This window comes from Syngnathus acus, chromosome 5, assembly GCF_901709675.1.
Source record: "Syngnathus acus chromosome 5, fSynAcu1.2, whole genome shotgun sequence".
In the NCBI taxonomy this organism is placed as follows: Eukaryota; Metazoa; Chordata; class Actinopteri; order Syngnathiformes; family Syngnathidae; genus Syngnathus; species Syngnathus acus.
The window spans coordinates 13430465-13458001 of NC_051091.1; the positions used below are offsets into that span (position 1 = coordinate 13430465).

At 46.7% G+C, this 27537-nt stretch overlaps 3 protein-coding genes across 5 annotated transcripts; 1 reads left to right on the forward strand and 2 right to left on the reverse strand.

Annotated features, from left to right (window-relative positions):
- The first annotated feature begins 8371 nt into the window (after positions 1-8371).
- eif6 (eukaryotic translation initiation factor 6) lies at positions 8372-10310 on the forward strand. Of its 2 annotated transcripts, none has more exons than XM_037252615.1 (7): positions 8372-8500; positions 8722-8847; positions 8940-9025; positions 9103-9278; positions 9346-9522; positions 9588-9772; positions 9908-10310. In XM_037252615.1, exons 1-7 carry the CDS (start codon positions 8400-8402, stop codon positions 9915-9917), a joined length of 861 nt encoding a protein of 286 aa, XP_037108510.1. In that variant the 5' UTR covers positions 8372-8399; the 3' UTR covers positions 9918-10310. The 2 variants fall into 2 exon arrangements, with proteins under 2 accessions (XP_037108510.1, XP_037108511.1); XM_037252616.1 differs by having other exon boundaries at positions 9346-9510.
- Positions 10311-10801: 491 nt separating this feature from the next.
- On the reverse strand, positions 10802-12499 carry dynlrb1 (dynein, light chain, roadblock-type 1). The gene is made up of 4 exons (XM_037252652.1): positions 12230-12499; positions 11328-11403; positions 11033-11200; positions 10802-10967 (listed from the first exon to the last, which is right to left on the reverse strand). Exons 1-4 carry the CDS (start codon positions 12230-12232, stop codon positions 10924-10926), a joined length of 291 nt encoding a protein of 96 aa, XP_037108547.1. The 5' UTR covers positions 12233-12499; the 3' UTR covers positions 10802-10923.
- A 6676-nt stretch (positions 12500-19175) lies between these two features.
- Positions 19176-23742, reverse strand: LOC119123451 (ubiquinol-cytochrome-c reductase complex assembly factor 1). 2 transcript variants are annotated; one of them, XM_037252617.1, is made up of 9 exons: positions 23514-23742; positions 22341-22415; positions 21838-21945; positions 21682-21754; positions 21559-21616; positions 21306-21414; positions 21058-21135; positions 20872-20985; positions 19176-19997 (listed from the first exon to the last, which is right to left on the reverse strand). In XM_037252617.1, exons 1-9 carry the CDS (start codon positions 23592-23594, stop codon positions 19863-19865), a joined length of 831 nt encoding a protein of 276 aa, XP_037108512.1. In that variant the 5' UTR covers positions 23595-23742; the 3' UTR covers positions 19176-19862. The 2 variants fall into 2 exon arrangements, with proteins under 2 accessions (XP_037108512.1, XP_037108513.1); XM_037252618.1 differs by lacking the exon at positions 22341-22415 and having other exon boundaries at positions 23514-23727.
- Between the last annotated feature and the right edge of the window lie 3795 nt (positions 23743-27537).

The window sequence follows — 27537 nt, forward strand, 5'->3', positions numbered from 1 at the left end:
ATAAAATAGGAAACTGGACCAGAAACAAGGAATAGGGAGAAGTGACATATACACATATTTACATAAACATATGAATGCATTAAAGCTGCTATTGAAGGGAAAGTATTTAAGAACACATTTTAAGAGGGTTAATTTGCATAACAAATATTGAAAAGAGTTGAATAGTTAAATCATTTTGGGAAAATTACAGGTCCACTGCTTCAAAAGGGTGACTGATTTGAACAGTGAGGTGATTTGAAGGGGAGACAAAGATAGTGTACATAAACAAATTGGGTGAACAAAACTGACGGGACTGATACCCATTTGAGAATACTGAGAAACATTTGAATGAAAGAGGAAATTTGGAGTGAAAAATTAATATTTGGACTGGGAAAGAGCGATTGCAAAGACGAGATTGACAGGACTTCAGACAGTGACTAACTTGAACAGGTAGAAGTTACTCTGCTACAGGAGGGATCTTGCGAGACTGACAGCACGACGAGAAATAAGGGGGATTATTCATAACTCATGGGGGGAGTGTTTGTTTGTTTGTTTGTTTGTTTGTTTGTTTGTTTGTTTGTTTGTTTGTTTGTTTCAGGGATCACGTGGGCCTCTGGATCATAAGGAGTAGATGCCGGGAACGCTCGGAGGTTCTACTGAGCACTTGGATGAGACGACGACCACCAATCGTCCCCGTGCCCCAATCAACCCCAAAAGAGAAGATTTTGTTTGCTGACGACTGGTTATGGAGATGTCGTTTACTAGGGGTGACCGAAGGGGGCCGGGAGGACTTCCGGCCTACGCTGGGCATTGCTGCTTTTTTCATTGCAACTCAAGGTTTTGTGCTGTTGTCATCGTTAAATACTGGCAGTGGCTCTCAATTATTGCAGAACCCGTGGACGCTGACCGGGGCCTGGAAAGAGACTCTGAGGACGGTGAAGTGTGTGGTAGATTGGATCGAGCACTCGGTGCTCGACTGTGTGGGTCTGTCTGTATTGGGTGTCTGTGTTGAGTCGTGACGGAGCACCCAGTAAAGATCGGCTCGTACTGCATCCTTGCCTCCGTGTGTTATTGTTAGAGCAATCAATAAGCAACCCACTATAAGTGACAACACTACAACAGTGTATCAGAGCATAAAGCCACAACAAAGTGGACATAAAGATTTTGGATGGACGGCGGGCCCTGGGCAGTGATCCTGGCGCAAATTCACTACTGAGCATTCAGTGGACTGGACTTTGCATCGACAGGCTCTTACATATGCAAGGGGGGCAACACTGAGGGCGCTTCAACGTTGCAGTATGCTGTGATATTGCGTCAATATTATATCCTTCATTACTTTATCTGATGACTACATGCTGCATTACTTTATCTCATTCGTTTACCTTGTCATATATTAACATTATGACAATGCACTTTGACTGTTTAGCGGTCGGTGAACTTGTCCTTTCTTTTCCTTACTGTTTTGTGAGCTCATACTGTTTTGTGGATTGTGATATGTGCCAGGACTCCTTGTACCTGGCTGACGCCAGGTGGAGGGAATCACTGAGGATGTTAGAAAGGGCCTCCCTCTTTTTCCATGTCATTAGACTGGCAGGGTTTTTTCTCGAGGGAGGGCCGGCAGCATTTTGGGGTTTCTAACGGGCCACGCCAAATTCATTACTTCACAAATTATCGACGGTATTGAGGTATTACCTAAGGGGGGTGGTTATCGTCATTTGGATAATGTGGACTTCAATTTTCTTTATTTGTGGTTCCTGACAGGCCTCAGATTGCTGTCAGGGAGCAATTGGATACCTAAATAGTTTGAGCTTTCCCAGTTGAAATAACCTTAAGTAGCATGCCTTGAGCGTGACTTAGGCTGAGAATTTCTAGGCCAAATTGTAGACGTGACCGTAAGATTTGGTTGGGTGAAGATTTTTGGATGTTTACCGATGTCATCTCGTTAGACCGTTTTCGGGACAATTATAAAGTCCCGAAGGGGGGATTGTAGTGTAATTTGGAGTCTATGAGTCTCTGTATGTCACCTTAAATGGTGACCTAGCTGCAGTGAGGAGACCATAAGCTATTTTTGCTGGCCAGAGATGCTTCAGTTTCAGCAAGGTATAGCAACTTAGAATATGGAATGTCGCAGCTGTTGTTATGCAGGGGAAAGAGTCTTCTACATGTCCTTTTTAGGACATTTGAGAGCAACGAGTAGACTAAAATACGAACGGCAGCTGTTACTCCAAGCCATGACATCAACGGTTTGGGCAGGTATAATATAGGCTTGTCTGGGAGGAACGGACTGGCTTTTGGGGCGCGAACATCTTTTTCTTTGGGGCCACTCAAACTTTTGGAGAGACATCACTCTGACATCGGTTGAATAAAATATTTTCCCAATCAGCCGTGTGTCACTGGAGTGCTTCCTTCCCCGGGCCAGCCATCGTCCACCGAGTGTTTTTGGAGACCAGCGAAGCAACAAAGACCATTCACCACACAATTATCCGCGATAAACGAGGGATTACTGTATATAATCAATACGCGCTTAAAGTGCAGACTGTCAGCTGTAATTTGAGAGTAGTATTCACATCCAAATTGGAGCAAGGGTTCATGAAATACAACTCTTAAATACCGGCAGGAGACCCTGTGGACAACCCAGGACGCGCTGGAGAGACTATGTCTCAGCTGGCCTGGGAACATCTTGGGATCCCCCGGGATGAGCTGAACGAAGTGGCTGGGGAGAGGGAAGTCTAGGAGTCCCTCCTAAAGCTGCTGCCCCCGCGACCCGACGATGGATGGATGGATGGATGGATGGATGGATGGATGGATGGATGGATGGATGGATGGATGGATGGAATTCAGAAATTCAAAATAAACCTTCTAAATTGAGGAATTAAGGCACGAAAGTTGCCCACATGCCAGCAGAGTGTCCACACAATTGCAGTACGTACACTTGTACCTTTTTATTAAAAAATGTTATTATAATAATAAGTTCTAAAAACATATTTACAGTATTGTACCTTGTTATGAATTTTTTTATCATAATAAGAGTTTTAAAAACATTTACATATGTACACTTGTACCTTGGTATAAAATGTTATAATAATAAAAGAGTTCTAAAAACATATTTACGGTATGTATACTTTAGCTACATATACTACATATGTCTCACACACACACACACGCACACACGCACACACACGCACACACGCGCACACACACACACGCACACACACACGCGCGTATCATATTACTCATATATCATCATCATATTACTTATATTATTTATACATTATTTTCTTCATTTACACTACGTATTAATATAGTATTTACATGTTTGAAACTATTATTTAATGTTCTAATGATAACATATGCACTTATATGGTTTAATATACACTTATTGATACACAAACAATGTTTGTATGTTAAAAAAAGGGTGACAGGACTTCACGGATTTTCACATATCGCGGGTGGTCTTGGAACCAATTATCCGCGATAAACGAAGAATTACTGTATAACTACTGCAATTTCACATTAGATTCCTGGTTTGAAATTTACTTTGATTATTATTGTTTTAATAAACTTTTATTTTAAAAATTGTCTGGTAGTTGAGTGTCTTATTCCTTGTTTTTATTTTTGCGCATAAAAACATAAAAATCAGACATTTGTATGACAATATGTAAATGTTTTTTACGTTGTGTTGTGTTGGTGTTCCCTAAAGGGAAATGTACTTTCGGCAGTTTGCAAACATATTTGATTAAGGCTGCGTTAGACAAATATAATCATATCAATATAATTTCTAGTGTGCTCGTGTGGTGATTAGTAAGTGGAAAGGAATGTGCAGGCTACAATGAATTTGTTCTCTACAAAGTATTGTGGAACAGGATGTCCAGACAGGGAGGATATCTCAAGGCCGGTGAGGAACAACTCGTCTTTGTGGTCCAGACACCTGTGCTGAGCAGTGGAAAAACCCAAACGAGGAGGAGACGACCATCGACCATCGACCAATCACCACACAATATTTTGCATGCTTGAATATTCATATTGTGTTTCTTTAAAACTGGGCAACCCGGAAGAATGTGTTGTCTTTTGATGGTCACAGAAGGCACACTAGTTTTTGTGTTAAGGACCCGAGACCCAGGCGCCTGTATTAGCTTGCTTTGTCAGGATTAAACAATTGGTAAATTCGGCCTAATTGATCTCCTGGTCTTCTCTTTGACAGAACGAACTCGCAAAATTGTTAGGTGTACCAGTGTGTGGATTAGGACATAACAATTTTTGAGTGGAGTGTTGATCGTAATTTGGAGTCAGATCAATAACTAAAATCCGTAGCCTAACAATTCCCCAAAATAACAAATGTAGGCATATTGTGTAACGTGGTCACCTAATGGCCCAATGTCTTTGTTTCATCCATCCATCCATCCATCCATCCATCCATCCATCAGTGCCGGCTCTACGCAGGGGCAAGAGGGGGCAACGCCCCCTCAAACAGATGTCCTGCCCCCTCGAATCAAACTTTTAGAAGTGAAAAATCCGCTGATAGAAACACACGTTAATCAGCCCCCTCTCTTCTCTCATGTCGGTGCAGTGTGTGTCCTCACACAGCCTGCTGTCAGGACTCCGCGCCCCTCCGTAAACATCCAATCACTGTGAGTATGCAAATGAGGCAAGACGCAGCCAGAGAGTGTCAAGTTACAGTCAGCGTGGTAGGAGTTGGAAGAAGCAGTAAAAACTCCACCAAACTCGTCGTAATGACCCGTGATATAACTAATGATTAACGACAACTCAAATAATAGTTAATATAAGTCAAAGTCCGCTTTATTGTCAATTTCTTCACATGCCAAGACACAAAGAAATCGAAATTATGTTCCCACTATCCCACGGTGACAAGACATAGTACACAATATACATACAAGCAGACAACACAAAAAAAATAAAAACAAGAAGGCACAAACAATGAATAAATAAGAGGGATGAATAAATAATAAATAAATAAATAACACAATAAACAAGAGGAGCAAAAATGGAGCAAGCGTGCATACAGCAGACAGTCAGAATATAGCGCAAAAGTACAGGACGCTACGCAGAAGGGGGGAGAGAGTTCAGGATCCTAACAGCCTGGAGAATGAAGCTGTTGGAGAGTCTGGTGGTGCGGGAGCGCAGGCTCCTGTACCTCTTCCCAGAGGGCAGAAGATCGAACAAAGAGTGAGCGGGGTGACTCACATCACTCACAATCGTGGTCGCCTTGCGGGTGAGATGGGAGGTGTAAATGTCCTTCAAGGAGGGGAGTGAAGCACCAATAACCTTACCAGCCGTGTTCACTATGCGCTGCAGGGCCTTCATGTTGTATTCAGCCCAGCTACCACCCCAAACAGTGATACAACTGGAGAGGACGCTCTCAATGGTGCCACGGTAAAATGTAGTCATGACGGCCGGAGGAGCACTTGCTCGCCTGAGTTTCCGCAGGAAGTACAGGCGGCGCTGGGCCTTCTTCGCCAGTGATGCGGTGTTGGTGGACCAGGAGAGATCCTCACTGATGTGCACCCCCAGGAACCTGGTGCTGCTCACCCTCTCCACGACAGCACCATCGATGGTCAGCGGCAGGTGCTGGGTGTGACCCTTCCGGAAGTCATAACATTCATATTACCGTATTTTCCGCACTATTAGGCGCACCGGATTATAAGGCGCACCTTCAATGAACGGCCCATTTTAAAACTTTGTCCATATATAAGGCGCACCGGATTATAAGGCGCATAAAATAGAAGCTATACTGCAACAAACTGAGGTTGACTAGGGTTGCGGTATGCATCCACTAGCCCAGCGGTGGCCAACCCGCGGCTCGCGAGCCGCATGCGGCTCTTTGGCTGGTTTCATGCGGCTCTTCAGGAGATTTCACATGACAAGCGTCAAAATGCTTGGCTGGCGCTGCCATTTATCCCCCCTAGGTGGCGCGCTGACCAGTTGAATCGGTTTGAGTTGAAAAGAAGAAGAAGAATGACGTACTCTAAATGATGACAAATGCGCGCGATCATTTGAGTTGTAAATAATTTGTTTCAAGTTCGCTCCCAAAATGGCAGGGAAAAAAGCACAGCCAAACGAAAATATGAAGAACACAGGACGTTTTTAACAGAGTGGGAGAGTTTATATTTTTTTGTTGAACGTAATGGCAAACCATTCTGCCTTATATGTCAGGCATCATTAGCGCATTTCAAAGCTTCAAATCTTCAGCGTCACTTCAGCTCAGTCCATCCTAATATCGACCAGGAATTTCCAAAAGGGACTGAACTTCGCAAGCACAGTTTGGTCACTTTGAAAAGTCAGGCAGAAAAGCAGATGCAGTTTTTCCAAAAATTTACAATTTTTGGGGGGGGGGATGATGTGGCTCTTTGCGATGACACAGTAAAAAATGTGGCTCTTAGTCTCTGACTGGTTGGCCACCCCTGCACTAGCCAATAACCAACGAGCACTCTGTAAACAATCGCGTTTCTCAAACGATCTCCTATAAAATGATCGGAACTGACTAAAGTTCGATCTAACGCATTGGTACTACTTACCTATGTTTCCCTTCCATATCGATCCGTAGATTTACTCGAAACATTAACAGAGCAGCCTATTTTGACATGAAATAGCCTGGTACGTATAGCAGCTATCGTTATAGCATTAGCCATCCGCAAAGTCCCATGAGCCTCAGCAAAGTGTAAACAATCGCGTTTCTCAAACGATCTCCTATAAAATGATCGGAACTGACTAAAGTTCGATCTAACGCATTGGTACTACTTACCTATGTTTCCCTTCCATATCGATCCGTAGATTTACTCAAAACATTAACAGAGCAGCCTATTTTGACATGAAATAGCCTGGTACGTATAGCAGCTATCGTTATAGCATTAGCCATCCGCAAAGTCCCATGAGCCTCAGCAAAGTGTAAACAATCGCGTTTCTCAAACGATCTCCTATAAAATGATCGGAACGGACTAAAGTTCGATCTAACGCATTGGTACTACTTACCTATGTTTCCCTTCCATATCAATCCGTAAATTTACTCGAAACATTAACGGAGCAGCCTATTTTGAAATGAAATAGCCTCGCGGGTACAACAGCTATTCGGCGATGCCCCCTGACTACAGTTGCCGTAATGTTGGGAAGCGATGCGACCTTGTAATTTACTAGTCGTACTAAAACGTACTGAAACATTTTGGCAGAGCACTGTGTACAACCAGTATGGATCAACAAATTCATCAATTGATCCATATATAAGGCGCACTGGACTATAAGGCGCACTGTCGGCTTTTGAGAAAATTTTAGGTTTTTAGGTGCGCCTTATAGTCCGGAAAATACGGTATATGTTCTCCCCCCCCTGAGAGATTGCCACTTTATTGTGGTCAGGGGGTTTGCGTGCCTCAGTGACCCTAAGAGCAATACCAGCAGAAGCTTTAATCTTTAGGTGGGACACCCAAGCTGGACAGGTCTTAGTGTAGAGGCCTGACAGAGTGCAATCCACTTCTCCAGGTTGAGATCTGGACACACAGCTAACAACTGCCGTGAAGAAAACACTAACAGTGTTAAAAATGTGTAAAAAAAAAAAAAAAAAAAAAGGAACATGCCCCCTTCACATTTCTGACTGCCCCCTCTTATGTGCATTCCTAGAACCGGCCCTGGTATGTAGGATTAGAATTAACAAATTCAAAAGTTGTTTTGGGAAACTGAGGAAGCATTCAGTGAAAAGGTTTTGGGATGATGAGAGCAAGGGGGGTGTTGAGTTATTTGTGCTCTCATTATATTATTATCATATATGTACTGCTTTGTCCCCACGGGGGTCGCGGGCGTGCTGGAGCCTATCCCAGCCGTCATCGGCAGTAGGCGGGGCACACGGAGACGAACAACCATTTGCAGTTTTTGCACTCGCACTCACACCTAGGGATAATTTGGAGCGCTCAATTGGCCTACAAAGCTTATTTTTGGGATGTGGGGGCAAACCGGAGTGCCCGGAGAACATGCAAGCTCCACACTGGGAGGGTCGGAGGTGGAATCGAACCCGCACCCTCCTAGCTGTGAGGCGGACGTGCTAACCAGTGCGACATGACATGTCGTTGTATTATTTGTTCTGTGTCTTATGCCGTATTTTGTGTTTACTGCAGTGACGTGACGTTTTCTCTTTTAGGTACTGTGGACACTTTACGTTGGATTTTACCTTGTTTGCGGCAACGGAAAGTAGGAAGTGTATATAAGGAAGCGCGCCAAAAAGCTCAGGTGGAATGAGAGTGTGTGAGAAACAATAAAGAAGGAAATACCAAACGCCACCATCGTGTCGTATAGTGTCGCAAGGGAAATGGACTACGAAGCTGCAAACTCAACAAGTTCACTTAAAAGAAATGGAATGGTACATCACTAAGATCCACAGACAGAGCGCGTCTACGTCATGACGTACAGGGGTCAGCGTAATGACGCCATCACGTACAAGCGGAGCGGAAGTGAGCACACGAGACCACAGAAAACACGCGCACGTTGTACGAAAATTTGAGAGACCAATTTTGTCCCGCAGGTACTTCTCTTGTTACAGTTTTATGACACGACGCGGCTGCCAGGAACCTGCGCGCCCGCTTTAGTTAATGCGTGACGTCCCTGCGTTCAGCTAATCCATTCGTGAGCTAGGTTGCTAGTTGGCGTGCTAACATCGGCTTCCGCTAAATTGTTGGATTGTGTTCGTGTGTCAGACAGGCTCTTTGCGACGTCCGCTATATAGTCGCTTTGTGTGTGTGTCAGTCAAGCTCTTTGCAACGCAATGGCCGTTCGAGCATCCTTCGAGAAGAACAACGAGATCGGCTGCTTCGCCAAACTCACCAACACGTACTGCCTGGTGGCTATCGGCGGAGCGGAAAACTTTTACAGGTGTGCGCATCGGTGACGTCGCCGCGTGTCCGTGGGGCTGGTTGCTGGCTTGACTGAGTGACGTCACCGATGCGCTTTGTGTCCTTCCTCAGCGTGTTCGAAGGCGAGTTATCCGAGACTATCCCGGTGGTCCACGCTTCCATCGCGGGATGCCGCATTATCGGACGCATGTGTGTGGGTGAGTCGCGGGCTGCTCCTGCGGTTTTCCGTCACTCCGCCGGCTGGAGATGTGACGGGGTGCGTCGGCGTCTTTAGGGAACCGTCACGGCCTGCTGGTCCCTAACAACACGACAGACCAGGAACTGCAGCACATCTGCAATTGTCTTCCTGCCTCGGTCAGCATCCAGAGAGTGGAAGAGCGCCTTTCGGCGCTCGGCAACGTCATCGCATGTAACGACTACGTGGCGCTCGTCCATCCGGATCTGGACAGGGTCAGACTTCACGCATGCACGCACGCCTTGACTGCACGGGCTGACAGGCTCCCCCCCTTCCCCCCAGGAGACAGAGGAGGTTCTGTGCGACACCCTGAAGGTGGAGGTGTTCCGCCATACTGTGGCCGATCAGGTTTTGGTGGGCTCCTACTGCGCCTTCAGCAACCGGGGTGGCCTGGTGCATCCCAAGACCTCCATCGAGGACCAGGATGAGCTGTCCTCGCTTCTGCAGGTGCCCCTGGTGGTGCGTGCCAGCCGCTCACGGTCGCTTGAAATTAGCAGCCTCTGACGTGCGCCTTTGCAACACAGACGGGCACGGTGAACCGGGGCAGCGAGGTGATTGCGGCGGGAATGGTGGTCAACGACTGGTCGGCGTTCTGCGGACTGGACACCACCAGCACCGAGATGTCCGTGATCGAGAGCGTCTTCGGGCTGGGCGACAACGCGCGGCCCTCCGCCTTCACCGCCGCCATGAGGGACTCGCTCATTGACAGGTCGCGCACGCTCCTCGCTCTCATGCTACCTGCACGAGTCAAAGTCGCCCGCGCCGCCGCTCTCAACACTATTAAACACGCAACCTCTGTCACATGCGTGCACTTCAACGACTTCAACTTTGTGTGCGTTTTCAGCATGGCGTAAGAAGAGCAGCAGTCACATGCCATGTCACATTTTGGACTTTGGGGGCGTGTCATCAAGGGACACTTGAACGAGATGGTGGCCTCATCTCACCGCAAGGGGGCGGCCCGTCTGCCCCATTCACCCGCCCCATTCGACCACGATTGCTCCGGTTGGCTGCGCAACATTTGGCGGGCACGTCAAGAGCCGTCGGCAATGAGCTCACATGCTGTCATGACATCACGGCCTTCAGTTATACGCTTAAGAAACGCATTTTGTTTGAGCTCACTCAAACGAAGGCACAGACGGGCAGATTGTCACTTTCCTTTTTCTTTCCCAATGACAGTGCCGACGTCCTCCAAGGCTGTTAGTCAGCATCAAAGTTGATGGCAATAAAAAGACAACTTTTCAACTGTGTTTGAAGCAAAATTATTAACGCATAATTCCATCGCAAAACAGGCCACTTTTTATCTTTTCCTTTGCAGACTTGAACAATTTTAAAAGCCTAAACCAGGGGTGGGCAATTCCGGTCCTCGAGGGCTGGTGTCCTGCATATTTTATAGGTCTGCCTGCTGCAACACACTTGATTCAAATGATCGGGATTGTAATCCAGCTTCTGCAGACCTTGCTAATTATCTGACCATTTAAATCAGGTGTGTTGCAACAGGGTGACAGAAAAAATGCAGGACACCGGCCCTCCAGGACCAGAATTGCCCACCCCTGGCCTAAACAGGAGACAGGAGCATGGGAAGGCGGCGGGGTTAAAGACACGAGTCATATCCAGGTCCTTTTGTCAAGCATGCCTTAGCAACAGTACGGAAGCCTGACAAGGCGTTTCAGTCGCTGGCGAACGATACGTACGTGGGGGACATGCTCGGAATTGTTGGCCAATGAGAGGCTCAATATTGTGACCAACATTTATTGAAAACATTGACGCTGACGACAAGGTGGCAACCAAAGAAAAGCCAACCAAAGAAAGTTCACAGTATTTTCTTTGGGATGCTAAAGATAGGAACGCGGTCGTCCGTCTTCAGTCTGACGGGTTCTGAATGACGATCATGAAGTAGTCCTTATCTGCACAAAACAAAGGGGGAGGCGCGTGAGCGTTGGCGGCGTCAGGTGCGAAATCGCAGACCCACCTGGCGCAATCATGATCTCGTTCTTCTTGGATCGCAGTCGCAGAAAGGTGAGGTCGTTGAGGGGGTCGATGTCACGGATAGTGCTGCGCGCCTTCAGGACCAGCTGATGGATCAGGCCAGCGTAGTGCACCGTGCTGGTGTTGTCCAGCGTGGAGCGTATGGGAATCCCTGGCGCAAACACACTGGCATGCTATGGTACGCTATGCTATTCTCGTGGCGACAGCGTTTTCCCCAATCAAGAGATCTTGTCCTCGTGATTTAGGAAAACGCGGTCACATGGTCGTTTTTGTCTCACCGTCCGAGTTGACAATGATGAGGCCCTGAACTCCTTTCTGGCCCAAAATTCTCTTGAGGGTCTCCTCCACTTCAGCCTGTACAACAACAGGTGAACACTGAGTCCAAACAACATTACAGCCGCGTTACTTTTCTTTCCTATGTCAACATTTTGGTTAGCCCTCCTGCTGCATCGCGTTCTTCCTATGCCACCTTTGGCCTTTAGCTTCTGCCGTGGCAGTTTCTTCTGTCCAAATTAGTATGGGTGCTTGGCCATACTTGAACCGTACTTACTGAAACAGACTTTTTAAATTTTATCGAGTAACCTGACCACTGGCGAGATCAGTCAAAATCAAAGGAAAATCACAATAATCTGCCACAATGTTCATTGACACGGGATCTTTCGAGAATCGAGGACAAAGGGGTATTGATATCGGAGCGGGTATGGTATCCCCCCCCCCAAAAAAAATACGTAGAAATCGCAGACCCACCTGATCTCGAATACCGCTCCCGGTGAAATATTGTGACGTCAGTCCGTTCACATGACGTTGCCAATTTATTTTGTGTGCGCGTGTCTCTCACACACTCACACAAGACAGGCAAGTGTACCTCTCCGACGTTGCCAACTAACGATGCGGAACAACCGCCACAAACAGCTTGGAGTCACGTGACGTGCCTCCGCTTCAAACGGGCCACTTCGTATGTGCCGGTGTTCAGCAGCCTGCCGGTAGCTTCCACGATACAAGCAACGAGCATTTGAGGCGGGACAGAGAAAAGGAAACGCAGGCTAACGTGACAACGCCCGAGCCGCAACAAACAAAACACGTCACTCGCGGCGCAGTACACTCACGGCCCTGGTGGCATCAACATACAAACACCAATTCAAAGCATGAAATGCAAGAGAGCAGAATTATCATTTCTCACCATTTCGAGGGTTTAGCTGCAAAGGGTCCACAAGACTCGATTGACAATTGGACGAACGGATAACTAATTTTCGGGTTGAACTTCTTCGTCTTCTTTTTTCTTCTTTCGCAGTCTTGTACGGCGACGCGTCCCCCCCTAGTGGCCAGAAATGGAGCACGTCTCATGTTCATTGTTTCCACATCAGTCGAGCAAACATAATGTCACTGACGCGACAGAAAACCCACTGCATTACCTAAACAAATACGTCACAAGTAACAACCCTGTCAGCCATAGACATCTATTAGACGTCTGGTCTATGTATAGACCTAATTTAGACGTCTAAAATTGGTCTCGGTATAGACCTAAAGTAGACGTCTAAATTAAAAACATCAAATATGATCATATTTCGAAATTTTAAGTCTGAACCAACTGTAAGAAGTTGTTTGGATTTGTGTTTAACAAGGATATTGATTCGTACATGTGAATTGGTTATTTCTGTAACCTCAAAGTCAAAAAAAGTCAAAGTCTGCTTTATTGTCAATTTCTTCACATGCCAAGACACACAAAGAGATCGAAATAACGTTCCCACTATCCCACGGTGACAAGACATAGTACACGATATACACACAAGTAAACAACACAAAAAAAAATAAAAACAAGAAGGCACAAACAATGAATAAATAAGAGTGATGAATAAATAATAAATAAACAAATAACAATAAAAAAGAGGAGCAAAAATGGAGCAAGTGTGCATACAGCAGACAGTCAGAATATAGCGCAAAGGTACTGGACGCTACGCAGAAGGGGGGAGAGAGTTCAGGATCCTAACAGCCCGGAGAATGAAGCTGTTGATATAGACACCTATTTTAGGTTATTTTATAGACCTAAAATAGACGTCTAAATTAGGTCTATATATAGACGTAAAATAGACGTCTAAATTAGGTCTATATAAAGACCTAAAATAGATGACAAATTTAAGTCCATTATATATGAAATATTAAACTATAAACCAGCTGTAGGTTGTATAAATAATGAAAAGAGGTTGAATTGCTTTGTTTTAAACGACCATTGATCCGGATGAAGTGTGGTTATTTCTGTGACCTTATCGACGTCTATATTAGGTCTATGTGTAGACCTAATTTAGACGTCTATTTTAGGTCTATAGAATAACCTCCCTCCGACGGGTCCTGACTGTTGTTTGTGTCTATGCACCAAACGGCAGCTCAGAGTACCCACCCTTTTTGGAGTCCTTGGAAGAAATGCTGGAGAGCGCTCTTTCTGGGGACTCCATTGTTCTGCTGGGTGACTTCAATGCTGACGTGGGCAATGACAGTGAGACCTGGAAGGGCGTGATTGATTGATTGATTGATTGATTGATTGATTGATTGATTGATTGATTGGTTGATTGATTGATTGAGCATTTATTGATGCCCGGGGGTGGGGTAATTCGTTCCCAGTGTGGGTTTGAGTCCGCCGAGGCAGCCCTTTGTCATCGATTCTGTTCATAACTTTTATGGACAGAATTTCTAAGCGCAGCCGAGGTGTCGAGGGTGTCCGGTTTGGGGACCTCTGCATTGCATCTCTGCTTTTTGCAGATGGCGTGGTGCTGTTGGCTCCTTCAAGCCGTGAGCTCCAGCTCTCACTGGAGCGGTTCGCAGCCAAGTGTGAAGCGGTCGTGATGAGGGTCAGCACCTCCAAATCTGAGTCCTTGGTCCTCGGTCGGAAAAGGGTGGAATGCCTTCGCCGGATCGGGGATGAGATCCTGCCCCAAGTGAAGGAGTTCAGGTATCTTGTGGTCTTGTTCACGAGTGAGGGCAGGATGGAGCGTGAGATCGACGGTGCAGCGTCGGCTGTAATGCGGACTCTGTACCGGTCCATCATGGTGAAAAGAGAGCTGAGCCAAAAGGCAAAGCTTTCAATTTATCGGTCGATCTACGCTCCTACCCTCACCTATGGTCACGAGCTATGGGTCGTGACCGAAAGAACGAGATCCCGGATACAAGCGCCCGAAATGAGTTTCCTGCGCAGGGTGCAGGGGCTCTCCCTTAGAGATAGGGTGAGAAGCTTGGTCATCCGGGAGAGACTCGGAGTAGAGCCGCTGCTCCTCCACGTTGAGAGGAGCCAGATGAGGTGGCTCGGGCATCTCATCAGGATGCCTCCTGGACGCCTCCCTGGGGAGGTGTTCCGGGCATGTCCCACCGGCAGGAGACCCCGTGGACGACCCAGGACGCGCTGGAGAGACTATGTCTCTCAGCTGGCCTGGGAACGCCTTGGGATCCCCCGGGATGAGCTGGATGAAATGGCTGGGGAGAGGGAAGTCTGGGAGTCCCTCCTAAAGCTGCTGCCTCCGCGACCCGACCCCGGATAAGCGGAAGAAGATGGATGGATGGATGGATGGATGGATGAAATATAAAATATTAAACCCAAAACCATTCTGTAAGTTGTATAAATAATGTACAGAAGTTGTGATGCTTTGTTTTAAACAACCATTTATCCGCGTGAAGTGTGGTTATTTCTGTAACCTGGTATTAGGGCTATGGAATAACCTGAAATAGATGACAAAATTAAATCCATCCATCCATTTTCCACAGGGGTCGCGGGCGGGCTGGAGCCAATCACAGCAGTCATCGGGCAGTAGGCGGGGGACACCCTGAACAGGTTGCCAGCCAATCGCAGGGCACACATAGATGAACAAAAATTAAATCCATCAAATACGAAATATTAAACCCTAAACCAGCTGTAAATTGTATAAATAATCTACAGAAGTTGTATTGCTTTGTTTTAAACAACCATTTATCCGTGTGAAGTGTGGTTATTTCTGTAACCTGAGGCCAAAATTAAATCCATCCATCCATCCATTTTCTATACCGCTTGTCCCCACCATCAAATATGAAATATTAAACCCTAAACCAGCTATGAATTACATTAAATAATGTACATAAGATGTATTGCTTTGTTTTAAACAACCAATGATCCCTGTGAAGTGTGGTTATTTCTGTAACCTGATATAGAAGTCTATATTAAGTTATTCCATAGATGCCAGGATTAATCCATCAAATATGAAATCAATAGAACCAGTGCCGGCTCTACGCAGAGGCAAGAGGGGGCAAACAGATGTCCTGCCCCCTCGAATCAAACTTTTAAAAGTGAAAAATCCGCTGATAGAAACACACGTTAATCAGCCCCCTCTCTTCTCTCATGTCGGTGCAGTGTGTGTCCTCACACAGCCTGCTGTCAGGACTCCGCGCCCCTCCGTAAACATCCAATCACTGTGAGTATGCAAATGAGGCAAGACGCAGCCAGAGAGTGTCAAGTTACAGTCAGCGCGGTAGGAGTTGGAAGAAGCAGTAAAAACTCCACCAAACTCGTCGTAATGACTCGCGCGCGATATAACTAATGATTAACGACAACTCAAATAATAGTTAATATAACATTCATATTATATGTTCCCCCCCTGAGCGATTGCCACCTTATTGTGGTCAGGGGGTTTGCGTGCCTCAGTGACCCTAAGAGCAATACCAGCAGAAGCTTTAATCTTCAGGTGGGACACCCAAGCTGGACAGGTCTTAGTGTAGAGGCCTGACAGAGTGCAATCCACTTCTCTGTCACGAACGGAGTGTAGAAATGGAGCAGGACGACCAAATGCAGCTTGGACCAGGGTTTATTGCAGTAAACTCAAAAGACATACTCGGGTGACGGTGACACAGGTATTGTCCACACGATGCTCCAACCTCGAGTGGTACCCAAACCGAACATAAATACGCGACAGTTAACAAGAGGCAGGTGAGCATGATCACACTGATCATGGGCACAGGAAGGGAGGGGCGAGCACACAGACACACAGAAACGACTACAACCCATACAGACAGCAAAACAGGGGCCGAGGCATGACACTTCTCCAGGTTGAGATCTGGACACACAGCTAACAACTGCCGTGAAGAAAACACTAACAGTGTTAAAAATGTGTAAAAAAAAAGAACATGCCCCCTTCACATTTCTGACTGCCCCCTCTTATGTGCATTCCTAGAACCGGCCCTGATTTGATGTCTTTAAGTTCATCCGCGTTCTGCCATTGAAGCGGGGTGCATTCAAAGACCAGTCGTACAGACGGAACACTCATTCACTTCACCAAAAAGCAACAATATAATTACGTGAGCTCTTTGCATAAACCTCGATGCAAAGAAACCACTCTTTTTGGGTACCGTTACATGCTACGAGGAGTATATATTACAAAGGAGACTTTCTACTTAATTGTGATCATTTAAGCCTACGAATGAGGGAACCTGTTCAAATTTGCCACACTACCCGAACAGACCCCCAGGAAGACAGAAAAAAAACAACTGGAGTCCAGCACTCACCGTTCTCAAAATAAGGGGGGGGGGGGGGGAACATATCCTCACGGGGCCGCCGTGAGGATGTGTTCCCCCCCTGTAATTTGGACTACGTATGAGGGAACCTGTTCAAATTTGCCACACTACCTGAACAGACCCCCAGGAAGACAGAAAAAAAACAACTGGAGTCCAGCATTCACCGTTCTCAAAATAAGGGGAGGGGACATATCCTCACGGGGCAGCCGTGAGGATCTGTTCCCCCCCTGTAATTTGGCCTACGAATGAGGGAACCTGTTCAAATTTGCCACACTACCTGAACAGACCCCCAGGAAGACAGAAAAAAAACAGCTGGAGTCCAGCACTCACCGTTCTCAAAATAAGGGGGGGGAACATATCCTCACGGGGCCGCCGTCAGGATGTGTTCCCCCCTGTAATTTGGCCTAGGAATGAGGGATTCTGTTCAAATTTGCCACACAACCTGAACAGACCCCCAGGAAGATAGAAAAAAAAGCCAGTCGATGTCCAGGACTCACCGTTCTCAAAATGGGAGGGGGGCACAAATTTTCACGGCTTGACATTTTGTATAGAGTTCCTGTTACAATTTTTATCCCCCCTCCCCACCACCTGTCACTTTGCTTTGGACAAAAGGAGCCTTCGGAACTGAAATTTCTTCTCAATTATTCATTCAAATCAATTCACTCAAATCATTCTCGTTATGAAAGATTTGATCATAAAACGTGTGTGGCTTTTTCTTAAATGAACACGTTTGACATTGCTATAGTGTCAGCTTTTAATTATATTGTGCTGTCATTTTAAAGCAAATTAATAAATGCAACAATATTAATTTGCTTTGAAAATACCTGAGTAATAAAATGGATGGATGAATGATGATCACAATTAAGTAGAAAGTCTCCTTTGTAATATATACTCCTCGTAGCATGTAACGGTACCCAAAAAGAGGAGTTTCTTTGCATCGAGGTTTATGCAAAGAGCTCACGTAATTATATTGTTGATTTTTGGTGAAGTGAATGAGTGTTGCGTCTGTACGACTGGTCTTTGAATGCACCCCGCTTCAATGGCAGAACGCGGATGAACTTAAAGATATCAAATGAGAATAATCCTTTGTAAAAATTAAAATTGACTGACGCAAACGTGAGTTCGTGTTTTTATTGAAAACAACATAGTGCTGACGCGGTACGGCATCGGTTTTTCGCTTTCCAAATAAGGCGTGCGCGCTCCCGCGGCAAGGGGAACAAAATCTCACGGGGGAACCAAATCTAGCACAATACCGGCGCTCGGCCGGGTGGCTGTCCAGGGACGGTGGATGGGGCTCGGACATGGCTTTTACGCACGCCCGGTCCTACTCTACGGAGCTCTCTTTCACCTCCGTGGATGGAAGTCGACGGCCGGCGCTCGGCCGGGTGGCTGTCCTGGGACGGTGGATGGGGCTCGGTCATGGCTTTTACGTACGCCCGGTCCTATTCTATGGATCTCTCTTCCACCCCCGTGGCTGGAAGTCCACGCCGCCACACGCCTGGAAGTTTGTTTTGTTAAATAAAGAGCCGTTTACCAAACCCACGTCTTTCCTTGTACTTTGTTAACGCTACAATCTAGTTATATACTAGATCTGTGGAATAACGACGAGGCTGACGTCAGGGCTCACGCGCAGCGTAGCTGACAAAGGACGAGGAATTTGATCGATGGATTTAATGATTTAGAGTGCACAGATGGTTTGATTATATTATCACTTAAATAATAGTTATTTGATTTCTAATTTATATATCGTTATATGGGCCTGTGGAATATTTGGAAGTGCAAGCGCCGTCAGCGGCGCGCACCCATTGTTGACAAAGGACGATCGATGGATTTAATGAATTGGAGTGACAGATGGTTTTATAAACGTGTTATTTGTGTAATAGTTTTTTTTTTTTTTTTTTTAAATAACTCTGAATGTTACGTCAGGGCCGTTCTCAGCTCTTCGTTTGTGTTTATGTCACGTTAGCATACCTATCGTTTAGCCTGTTGTTGCTCGTTCATGACTGTTCTTGGTGTTGGATTTTGTCGAATAAATTGCCCCCCAAAATGCGACTTATACTCTGGAGCGACTTATATATGGTTTTTTTTCTTCACTTTTTTGGGCATTTTATGACTGATGCGACTTGTACTCCGGAGCGACTTATAGTCCGAAAATTACAGTAACATCTCTACAGACCCCTCACACCCAGGTTGCAGTCCGTTCGAACTACTCCCCTCCGGACGGTGTTATAGAGCTCGGTACGCCAAAACCAGCAGACACAGAGACAGCTTCTTCCCCCAGGCTGTCGCTCTAATGAACTCACACCAGTCTTAAGAGTCTCAGAGTCATTGCTGTGCAATAACATCCTGCTCTCCACACACCTTTTTCTACACTATTTGTACTATGTGTCCTCTCTGAATCCATTGCAGTCTGGTCATTCTGGAAGAGAGATCCTCCCATCTGTGGTCTCTTCTCAAGGTTTCTCATTTACCCGAGTTGGAGTTTTGAGTTTTTCCTTGCCCTCCTGGGAGTTTAAGATCAGGGGATGTTTGAGAATATTTTTCATTTTTCACACATCCTGAGTGTTGTTAGTCACCTAAATGTTGAACAGAGGCTGTGATGTACCGAAGTCAAATGTCTTGTTTGGCACGCTCAAACATGGCAAATAAAAATTCTTGAATCTCTTTACACTATAAAGAGTAGTAATCCTGGAGGTGGGGTTGGACCTTCTTCTGCAACCCAGCAGAGGCATCAATCTTTCTGGCATCCCTGAAATACTTAAATTGAGAGTAAATGCAGGCTTCGGGCATAGTGAGCATTCAAGACAAAAGAACCGAATGAAGGACGCCCCCAAACTTAACACAACACTTTTGGACTGAGCAATACTATACATATGAGGAAAAATATGGAATTTGCCAGCCTGTGAGGTTTCGTACCGACACCAGTAACGTGATTCAAAAGAGGGGCATTGCCGATGTTTAGTTTCCAAAGCTATACGATGGTTGTCTTTGCCATTCACATGGCGAGGACAAATTGCATAATATTTGCAGAATGCGGAAGTAGACAGGGCACAGCCGGATTGATAGAAATTTTTCATTAGACTCACGCACACATGGGCACTTCAGAAACCATCAGCCAAAACGTTGAAAAAAATCCTCAGGCCAACGGCGTCAAAACAAGTTGGCTGCATTAGACATAGGAGCAATGACATCACTTCCGTAAATTCGAGGGCGTAAACACAGAAGCTTGTCTACAGCGTGAAAACAAACAAGTGTTGATGTTTCTTTTGTTTCTGTCAGACAGGAAGTCACAGTCCGGCATCATTGTATGTGGGCGTGGCCGCTTTCAGGATGCTCTGAGCATTCTCCTCCAGCAGGGGGCGCCACTTGACTTCTCCAGTCAGAAGTAAGTCTTCGCCGTCCAGAGAGTCAATGAACTGCATCTGAAAAACAAGCACGCTCACTGGGTTAGCCTCAGTGCCGTATGTCAAGCTGACACAGCGAGGGTGAGGGAGATTACGGTTTAGGACAAATTGAACCGCTGCAAGACTCGCCAAGCTGCACGCTTCAACGTCAATACACTTACTTATGACCTACAAGCACCTTTGTATGAAATGCGCTTCAGAAATAATGTTGCCCTGCTCCGGACCGGCCAATGGCCTTGCCAGTCTTTTAACACGGTTGTGCATCTGCTTCATTAAAAACATCCATCCATCCATCCATCCATCCATCCATTTTCTGAACCGCTTAGTCCCCACGGGGGTCGCGGGCGTGCTGGAGCCTATCCCAGCCGTCATCGGGCAGTAGGTGGGCGACACCCTGAACCGGTTGCCAGCCAATCGCAGGGCACACAGACAAACAACCATTTGCAGTCGCACTCACACCTAGGGACAATTTGGAGTCTTCAATCGGCCTACCAAGCATGTTTTTGGGATGTGGGAGGAAACCGGAGTGCCCGGAGAAAACCCACACGGGCCCGGGGAGAACATGCAAACTTCACACAGGGAGGGCCGGAGGTGGAATCGAACCCGCACCCTCCTAACTGTGAGGCGGACGTGCTACCCAGTGCGTCACCGAGCCGCCCTCATTAAAAACAAAACAACAAAAAACCCTTTAAGAAGGAAAATAATTCTGTCACCACTGTGAAATTTGATTCACAGACGATGAATGGCATTGAGTGCCATTTGCATCACTATTTAGAAAAATCTGAGAACACTGCTTGCATAAGCATCAGCAAGATGGCGGAGAGTTGGATGAAAACGTCTGCAAGTTGACTGAAGCAAGCCTGTGAAATGACGCAACGGCCAAATGACACACCTGCTTGCGCACATACTCCACCATGAGCTCCAGCTGGGCAGAGTCCTCACACTGACAGTTGAACAAATTTCTCCACAGAGCGGCGGCAAGGACGCTGTCGTCGGACAGGATGCCCTGCGCACGCGTACCAACGTGAATACCCAAGCGCACGCACAGCCAGCAAGCCACCCTGCGTATCCAACCAACCTCGTCGTATCCAAACAAAGCGGCGTAGAAGGTCTCAGTCATGGCTTTGAGGGCTTCCTTACGATGAATGGCGTCAATCTGCCATACAAACATCAGCATCACCTTGCTATATATTTTATATTAATCTGTCAAAAAAATAGTTTAAAAGCTTGTTTGGGATGAGAACAAAACCCCCCACAAGACCGTTTCAAAACCTTCGAGGCAGCATGGACGACTGTTGCCTTTAACAGCTAGCGTCGCTCACTCACCCCCATGATCTTGCTGCGCTGCTCCACGTCCTCCCACATGGAGTGGACCACGTAGCGACACATGTACTTGCCTGCCCGGCCCTCCTGACGCATCCGCACCAGACACATCCTGCCAGGAAGCAAGGACGCGGCCGCTCCATCAAAGTGAGCACTTGAAGACGTCGCTGTACATCGCTAGCTTGTGACACGCGCGCACAAGCACAGATGGCTGCGTTGACATGTCGACTGTTTGTGACACAAGCGGCTGCCTCACCACACGTGCAGCTGCGCCACCAGGAACCAGGAGTTGAGTGTGTCGGGCAGCAAGCACCCTGAGACAAAAGCGTCAGCCTTAGTGCGGCTCACGTCAATGAGCGCAGCGGCGCTTTGTACGCACTGTCCAAGAAGTCGTCGTAGTTGACCCTCTCCACGCAGCACGTGTACATGCGCAAGGCCGCAATCTTGATTTTCTGCACACAACACAAAGGACATGACAACATCTCGCCTTGGTCGACCACAGCGGGCACCCCCTGACACACACTCACTCACTCACCCATTTGTTGTACTTGAGGGGTCCTGTGAAGCCCATGGCCTCAATCAGCTTGGTGAAGCCGCCCACTTCCTCCCGGCTGGGTGCCAGCGTCTCCTTCACGCTGCACGTCTGACACGCGCACACACAAGGCAACTTTTTTTTCACATTGATATCATTACTGGATTTATTTTTTGCCCAGCCTTCCATTTTGGGACTGGGACGTGGCCAGTATGCTCGCACTCACTGTTTCTGATGATTGCCCTGTGATAATTTCATTGTTCACTTTTGACTGAATCCCATTTGAACACACACAGAGCAGACACGCAAGCATTGGCTGCCAATCGCAACAAATTGAAGCACGCGAGCCAGTCGGGCAGCGCACGGCAGCAACCCGTCACACTGTTGTGCTTCCAGAAGCGGATGAAATGCAGCCACCACCTAGCGAGCACCTCTGTTTGCCATCTGAAGTGGCGTCCCAACTTTCCTGCCGCCATTCAACACATGCATGCTTGTGATGACGATACCTGTGCGCTCAGGTACAGCGGGCGCCGTCGCGTCGTCATCAGGGGGACCACACGAGGCCTGCTGATGGACACCGCCTGTCGGCAAACCGGAGTGACACGCACAAACATAAAGGATGGAGACTTGTGACACGACTCCGACCTGGCACGACAGCAGCTCGCATTTGACATTGCTGACGTCATCGACGTGAAGTCAAGTCAAAGGACAAAAGCATGCCTGGCGACCCCCACCAATCAGGTAAATTTGTCATTTGAATGCTCTCACATTGGAGTGAAGCAGCCAAATGCGCTCCTTTCTCATCCATCTTTTTGCCACCAACCGAAGATGACATCACGGTGCCTAAGCACTCAGGAACCGGTGAGCCGTGACGGCATTGCGATGTTCTTTTCAGTCGCCGGCGAAGAAGGGGCATTCAAATGGTTGCGTTTCGCTGCTTCATTGCGACTCGTCAAATTTCATCTGGAGGGCAGAAACGAGGACCCGACTTCTCCTTGGAACAGCTCACAAGCTACGAAGTGTTTTGTTCATCTGCAACACTACCTGCTTTTGCCCCAATCATGGCACAAATTAGATTTCTTCCCCTTTTTTGCTGTTTATTACTACATTCATAAAATATGACTTAACGTTCGTGCATTATATTGCTTTCGGATTCAATATTCAAAGTAGTTTTCGAATCATGATTTTTGGTTACCTATTGTTTCGAATAGTGGCCAGAATTACTTAACTACAGTACTTGGGGCGGGGAGCGCATTGTTGCCGAGATCTAAGTTTAGTACGCTTTTAAATGAAAACTGTTTGCTGAGAAGAGAATAAAGATGAAGTCATTTACGAGAGCTTGAAATTGATTTCTAGCAACAACAAAACGGGTCAGGGATGCCGCATTTTCACAGCGTTTCAGTGGTCGTCACTTTGTGAACCTTTGTCCTAGGAAAACAATATTTGTATTGGTGGAGTCGTCTTGGATATGAGCGGACTGACCTTTGAAATCTTTTATACTGAGCAACATAGTGCCACTGGCCCACTTCAACATCTCTGATTATTTCAATTACATCCGCGTTGACGCCAATTGTGGCAACGACCTGACCCGGATTCCTTTGATGGAAACGCAAGGGAATCGTGGCGATAAAAGTTCCAGCCGCGCGTTACGTGGAGAAGCGAAGCTCAGCTAGGCTAACCTTGTGGCACGGGAGGTCGGTTCCGACGGTTCTGGCGGCAGACTGTAGCGGCCGCCGGGACGCGAGCCACAGGGCCCACATGACCCGCAAGAAGCCCCGGTAGAGGCAAACCGAACTTTCGAAGGCTACAAACTGCTCAGTGTCTCTACCGGCCGGCGACGGTTATAGTCAATGTCAACTCAACCAGTCGAGTGTCCGCAAGCAATTGCGTCCGATCGGCAACAAAAGTCCACATCACCAATAGAAGTGTCCGCCTGACCTAATTTTCCACTTCCTTTACCTTCTTTCTTTACGTTCCACTCTTTTTTTTACCTTTACTATATTTCCTCCTTTTTTCCCCATTCGCTCTTTCTTTGCTTTCAGCTGCTTATTTTCTCTTTGCGATGCTTTTTTTAAATTTTGTCATAGCTCATGGTACTGAGCGAATCACCTGTGCCAAAGAGGCCTATTCTAAAAAGAGTATCAATGTATCGATACCACAGGTTTGATCCGCCCATTAGTAGTCAAGTCAAGTTTATTTATATAGCCCTAAATCACAGGAAAGTCTCAAAGGGCTTCACATATACAAAAAAATAAGAATTATTCTCGAACATCCCCTTATCTTAAACTCCCAGGAGGGCAAGGAAAAACTAAAAAAAACTCCTACTGGAGGAAAAATGAGAAAATTTGAGAAGGAGTCACAGATGGGAGGATCCCCCTTCCAGGATGACCAGGCTGCAATGGATGCAGAGAGGGCACATAGAACACATACTATAAAACAATCCAAAGAAAAAGTGGATGTCCAATTCAAAGTGAAGAGCTGCAGGAGGTGCCCTCGATTGTCCTGGCGGTGTCTTCGAGGGGGGTAATCCGCTGCAGTTCCCTCATCCTGATTGGTCTGCAAGAAAACCAGACAGCCATTGTCAGTTTGGGTGTCACCTAACAACCTCCCCAGCCGGGGGGGGGGGGGGGGGGGGGCGAAAACACAAACTTTGTGTCTTTATTTACTGTATTGTCAACGAAATAGGAATGTGTACACACTTTTGAGTGCTTGACCTGCTGTCTGTCGCGCCTGTACTCACTGGTGTACTCTGGCGTGTGTGCCGTCCGTCTCAGTGCCTCCCCAGTCATGAACCTCACCGCACGTCACTAGGAGCCATGTTGTTTGGGGCTTCATGCCCCTGGTAGGGTAACCCATGGCAAAAGGGTCATAGGTGAGGGGCCAGACAAAGCACGGCTCACAAAAACCCCTTATGGTGAGAAAAATAAATGGACTTCGTTTTACCTCGCCCGGACGCGGGTCACCGGGGCACCCCTCTGGAGGCAGGCCTGGAGCTGGGGCTCGAAGGTGAGCGTCTGGTGGCCGGGCCTTTGCCCATGGGGCCCGGCCGGGCACAGCCCGAAAAGAAGAAGTTGGTCCCCCTTCCCATTAGCTCACCACCTGTGGGAGGGGCCAAAGGAGTTGGGTACAAAGTGAGCTGGACGGCGGTCAAAGGAGGGGACCTTGGCGGTCCAATCCCGGACTGCAGAAGCTGGCTCTTGGGACATGGAATGTCACCTCTCTGGCTGGAAAGGAGCCCGAGCTGGTGTGCGAGGCAGAAAAGTTCCGACTAGACATAGTCGGACTTGCCTCCACACACAGTTTGGGCTCTGGTACAAGCCCTCTTGAGAGGGGCTGGACTCTCTTCCACTCTGGAGTTACTCACGGTGAGACCTGCGTGAAGCTGGCCCCCCACCCCACGCAAAATTTTTAGCAAAATAGTCTGTTTCATTTGTGCTTCGTTTGTGTTGGTTTGTGCAGCAAAAATTTTCGTTTGTGCTGTTCTAAAGCCTGTTCTTTAGTTATGAAAGATTATTTTATAGGTCATCCAGACTTCACCCAGCCCCCCATCTGCTCAAAATGAACCCAAAATGGTACCGTTCGTTTGTGCTTCGTTAGTGCTGGTTTGTGCAGCAAAAATTTTCGTTTGTGCTGTTCTAAAGCCTGTTCTTTAGTTATGAAAGATTATTTTATAGGTCATCCAGACTTCACCCAGCCCCCCATCTGCTCAAAATGAACCCAAAATGGTACCGTTCGTTTGTGCTTCGTTAGTGCTGGTTTGTGCAGCAAAAATTTTCGTTTGTGCTGCTTCCGTTTCGTAGATATTACACATTTATTTTATAGCGATGACGTCACCCAGCCCCCCATTTCTCTCCAAATGGACCCAAAATGGTACCGTTCGTTTGTGCTTCGTTTGTGCAGGTTTGTGCAGCAAATATCTTCGTTTGTGCTGCTTCCGTTTCGTAGATATTACACATTTATTTTATAGCAATGACGTCACCCAGCCCCCCTTTTCTCTCCAAATGGACCCAAAATGGTACCGTTCGTTTGTGCTTCGTTTGTGCAGCAAACATTTTCGTTTGTGCTGCTACGGTTTCGTAGATATTACACATTTATTTTATAGCGATGACGTCACGTAGCCCCGCCCCCCTATTTACTTCCAAATGGACCCAAAATAGTGCCGTTCGTTTGTGTTTCGCTTGTGCTGGTTTGTGCTGCAAAAATGGTACCGATTGTGCTGCAAAAAAATTAGTTGGCGTTCAGTGAATCATTCAATTTGTGATTCATTTAATACTAATTTATTTTCTAGAGATGTCAAATCCTTGCTCCATGGATTGTTAATTAACCATTTGTTTGTGCCATTGCAATTTTTCATTATTAAAATCATGCATCTTCATTAACCCCCTGTCATGTATTTTATTCTTTTTCACTTGACATCATGATAACTCCTCAATTCTTACACATGTATTATCCAACTAATTACCATACAAAGTGACCTCTGCAGGCCGGTAAGACATATCGCAACAGGGTGGCGAAAAACAAAGACGTGCAACTTTTTCAAGCGACAAATGCACAACTATCTCCGAAGATTTAATAACAGTGAGTGACAGAAAGCATGTCTGGCCATATCTTCCTGTATCAGGGTGTTTTAACATGAACAGGGGATACCAGCTCCAGTGTCCCAGTCGTGCAGATGCTGTCAGAGAAGCATGATGTTAATGCTATCACACAGTGGCTGAAGGAATGGATTCATGCAGGTGCATCTGTTCCTAAAGAAGCAGTGAGTGACTTTTCTCTGGCGATTCTTGGAGCTCTAGTCAAAGCTTTTACCCCTCATCCTGATCTGAAGAGCTACATCAATGAGTGCTTTAACATTTCACATGGAAATCAACCTGGACATCTACCCCCATGTTTTGTCAGGGTAGATGTAGCACACTGTATTACGATGATCTGCTGATGGGACTGCCTGAAAAACAAAAGACCTCGTGTTAAGGATTTCTTTGTTAGGTCAATAGCACAGCTTCTTAAGTCACAATGTTTGCAACATGCAAAAGAACTTCTTCGTGCTATCACCATTGTGGCACTGAGTGAGACAGAGGGTAATGACAATTCCTCCGCCCCTATCCCATCAGAAAAGTGCAAGAAATACTTGAGAGCGCAAATTGCAGAGGAATTTGTCCCCATTTTAGATGAGGAAGTTGAGGGACAAGAACCAGGTGATGCATTAAATCAGCACATCCAGACTAATGTCCGACAGTGGGTGACAGAAATATGTGAGGAGAGCAGGTCACTTGCCATGGCTGATGGGGATAGAGACAACATCCACTTCCTCCCTGAGATTATTCCCCAAATAACAAGACTTGGAAGTTACCTGCCACTCTGGACAACAATAATGGTCCCTCTCTTCAAAAGCACCAGCATCACTGCAAGTTCCGCAGCTGTTGAAGCAGAGTTCAAAAACATAAAAAAAGGCCTTTTCAAGCATGAAAGCCTACCCATTCGTGTGGACCGGTTTGTTGCTCGTCATCTTTCCTTCATTGAGGGAAACATGCGGATTTGCTCTGCAAAACAAAAAAGTGAAAAGGATGTGTGTGATGCCACGACTGTCAAAGAGCCTGACAATGTCTGCAGTACTTCTCAAACTGAAGTAGTAAACAAAAGGGAAAAAACATCCCATCCTGGAGTGGAGCCAGATGCATCTACTGACAGTGCAGTTGAAAACTG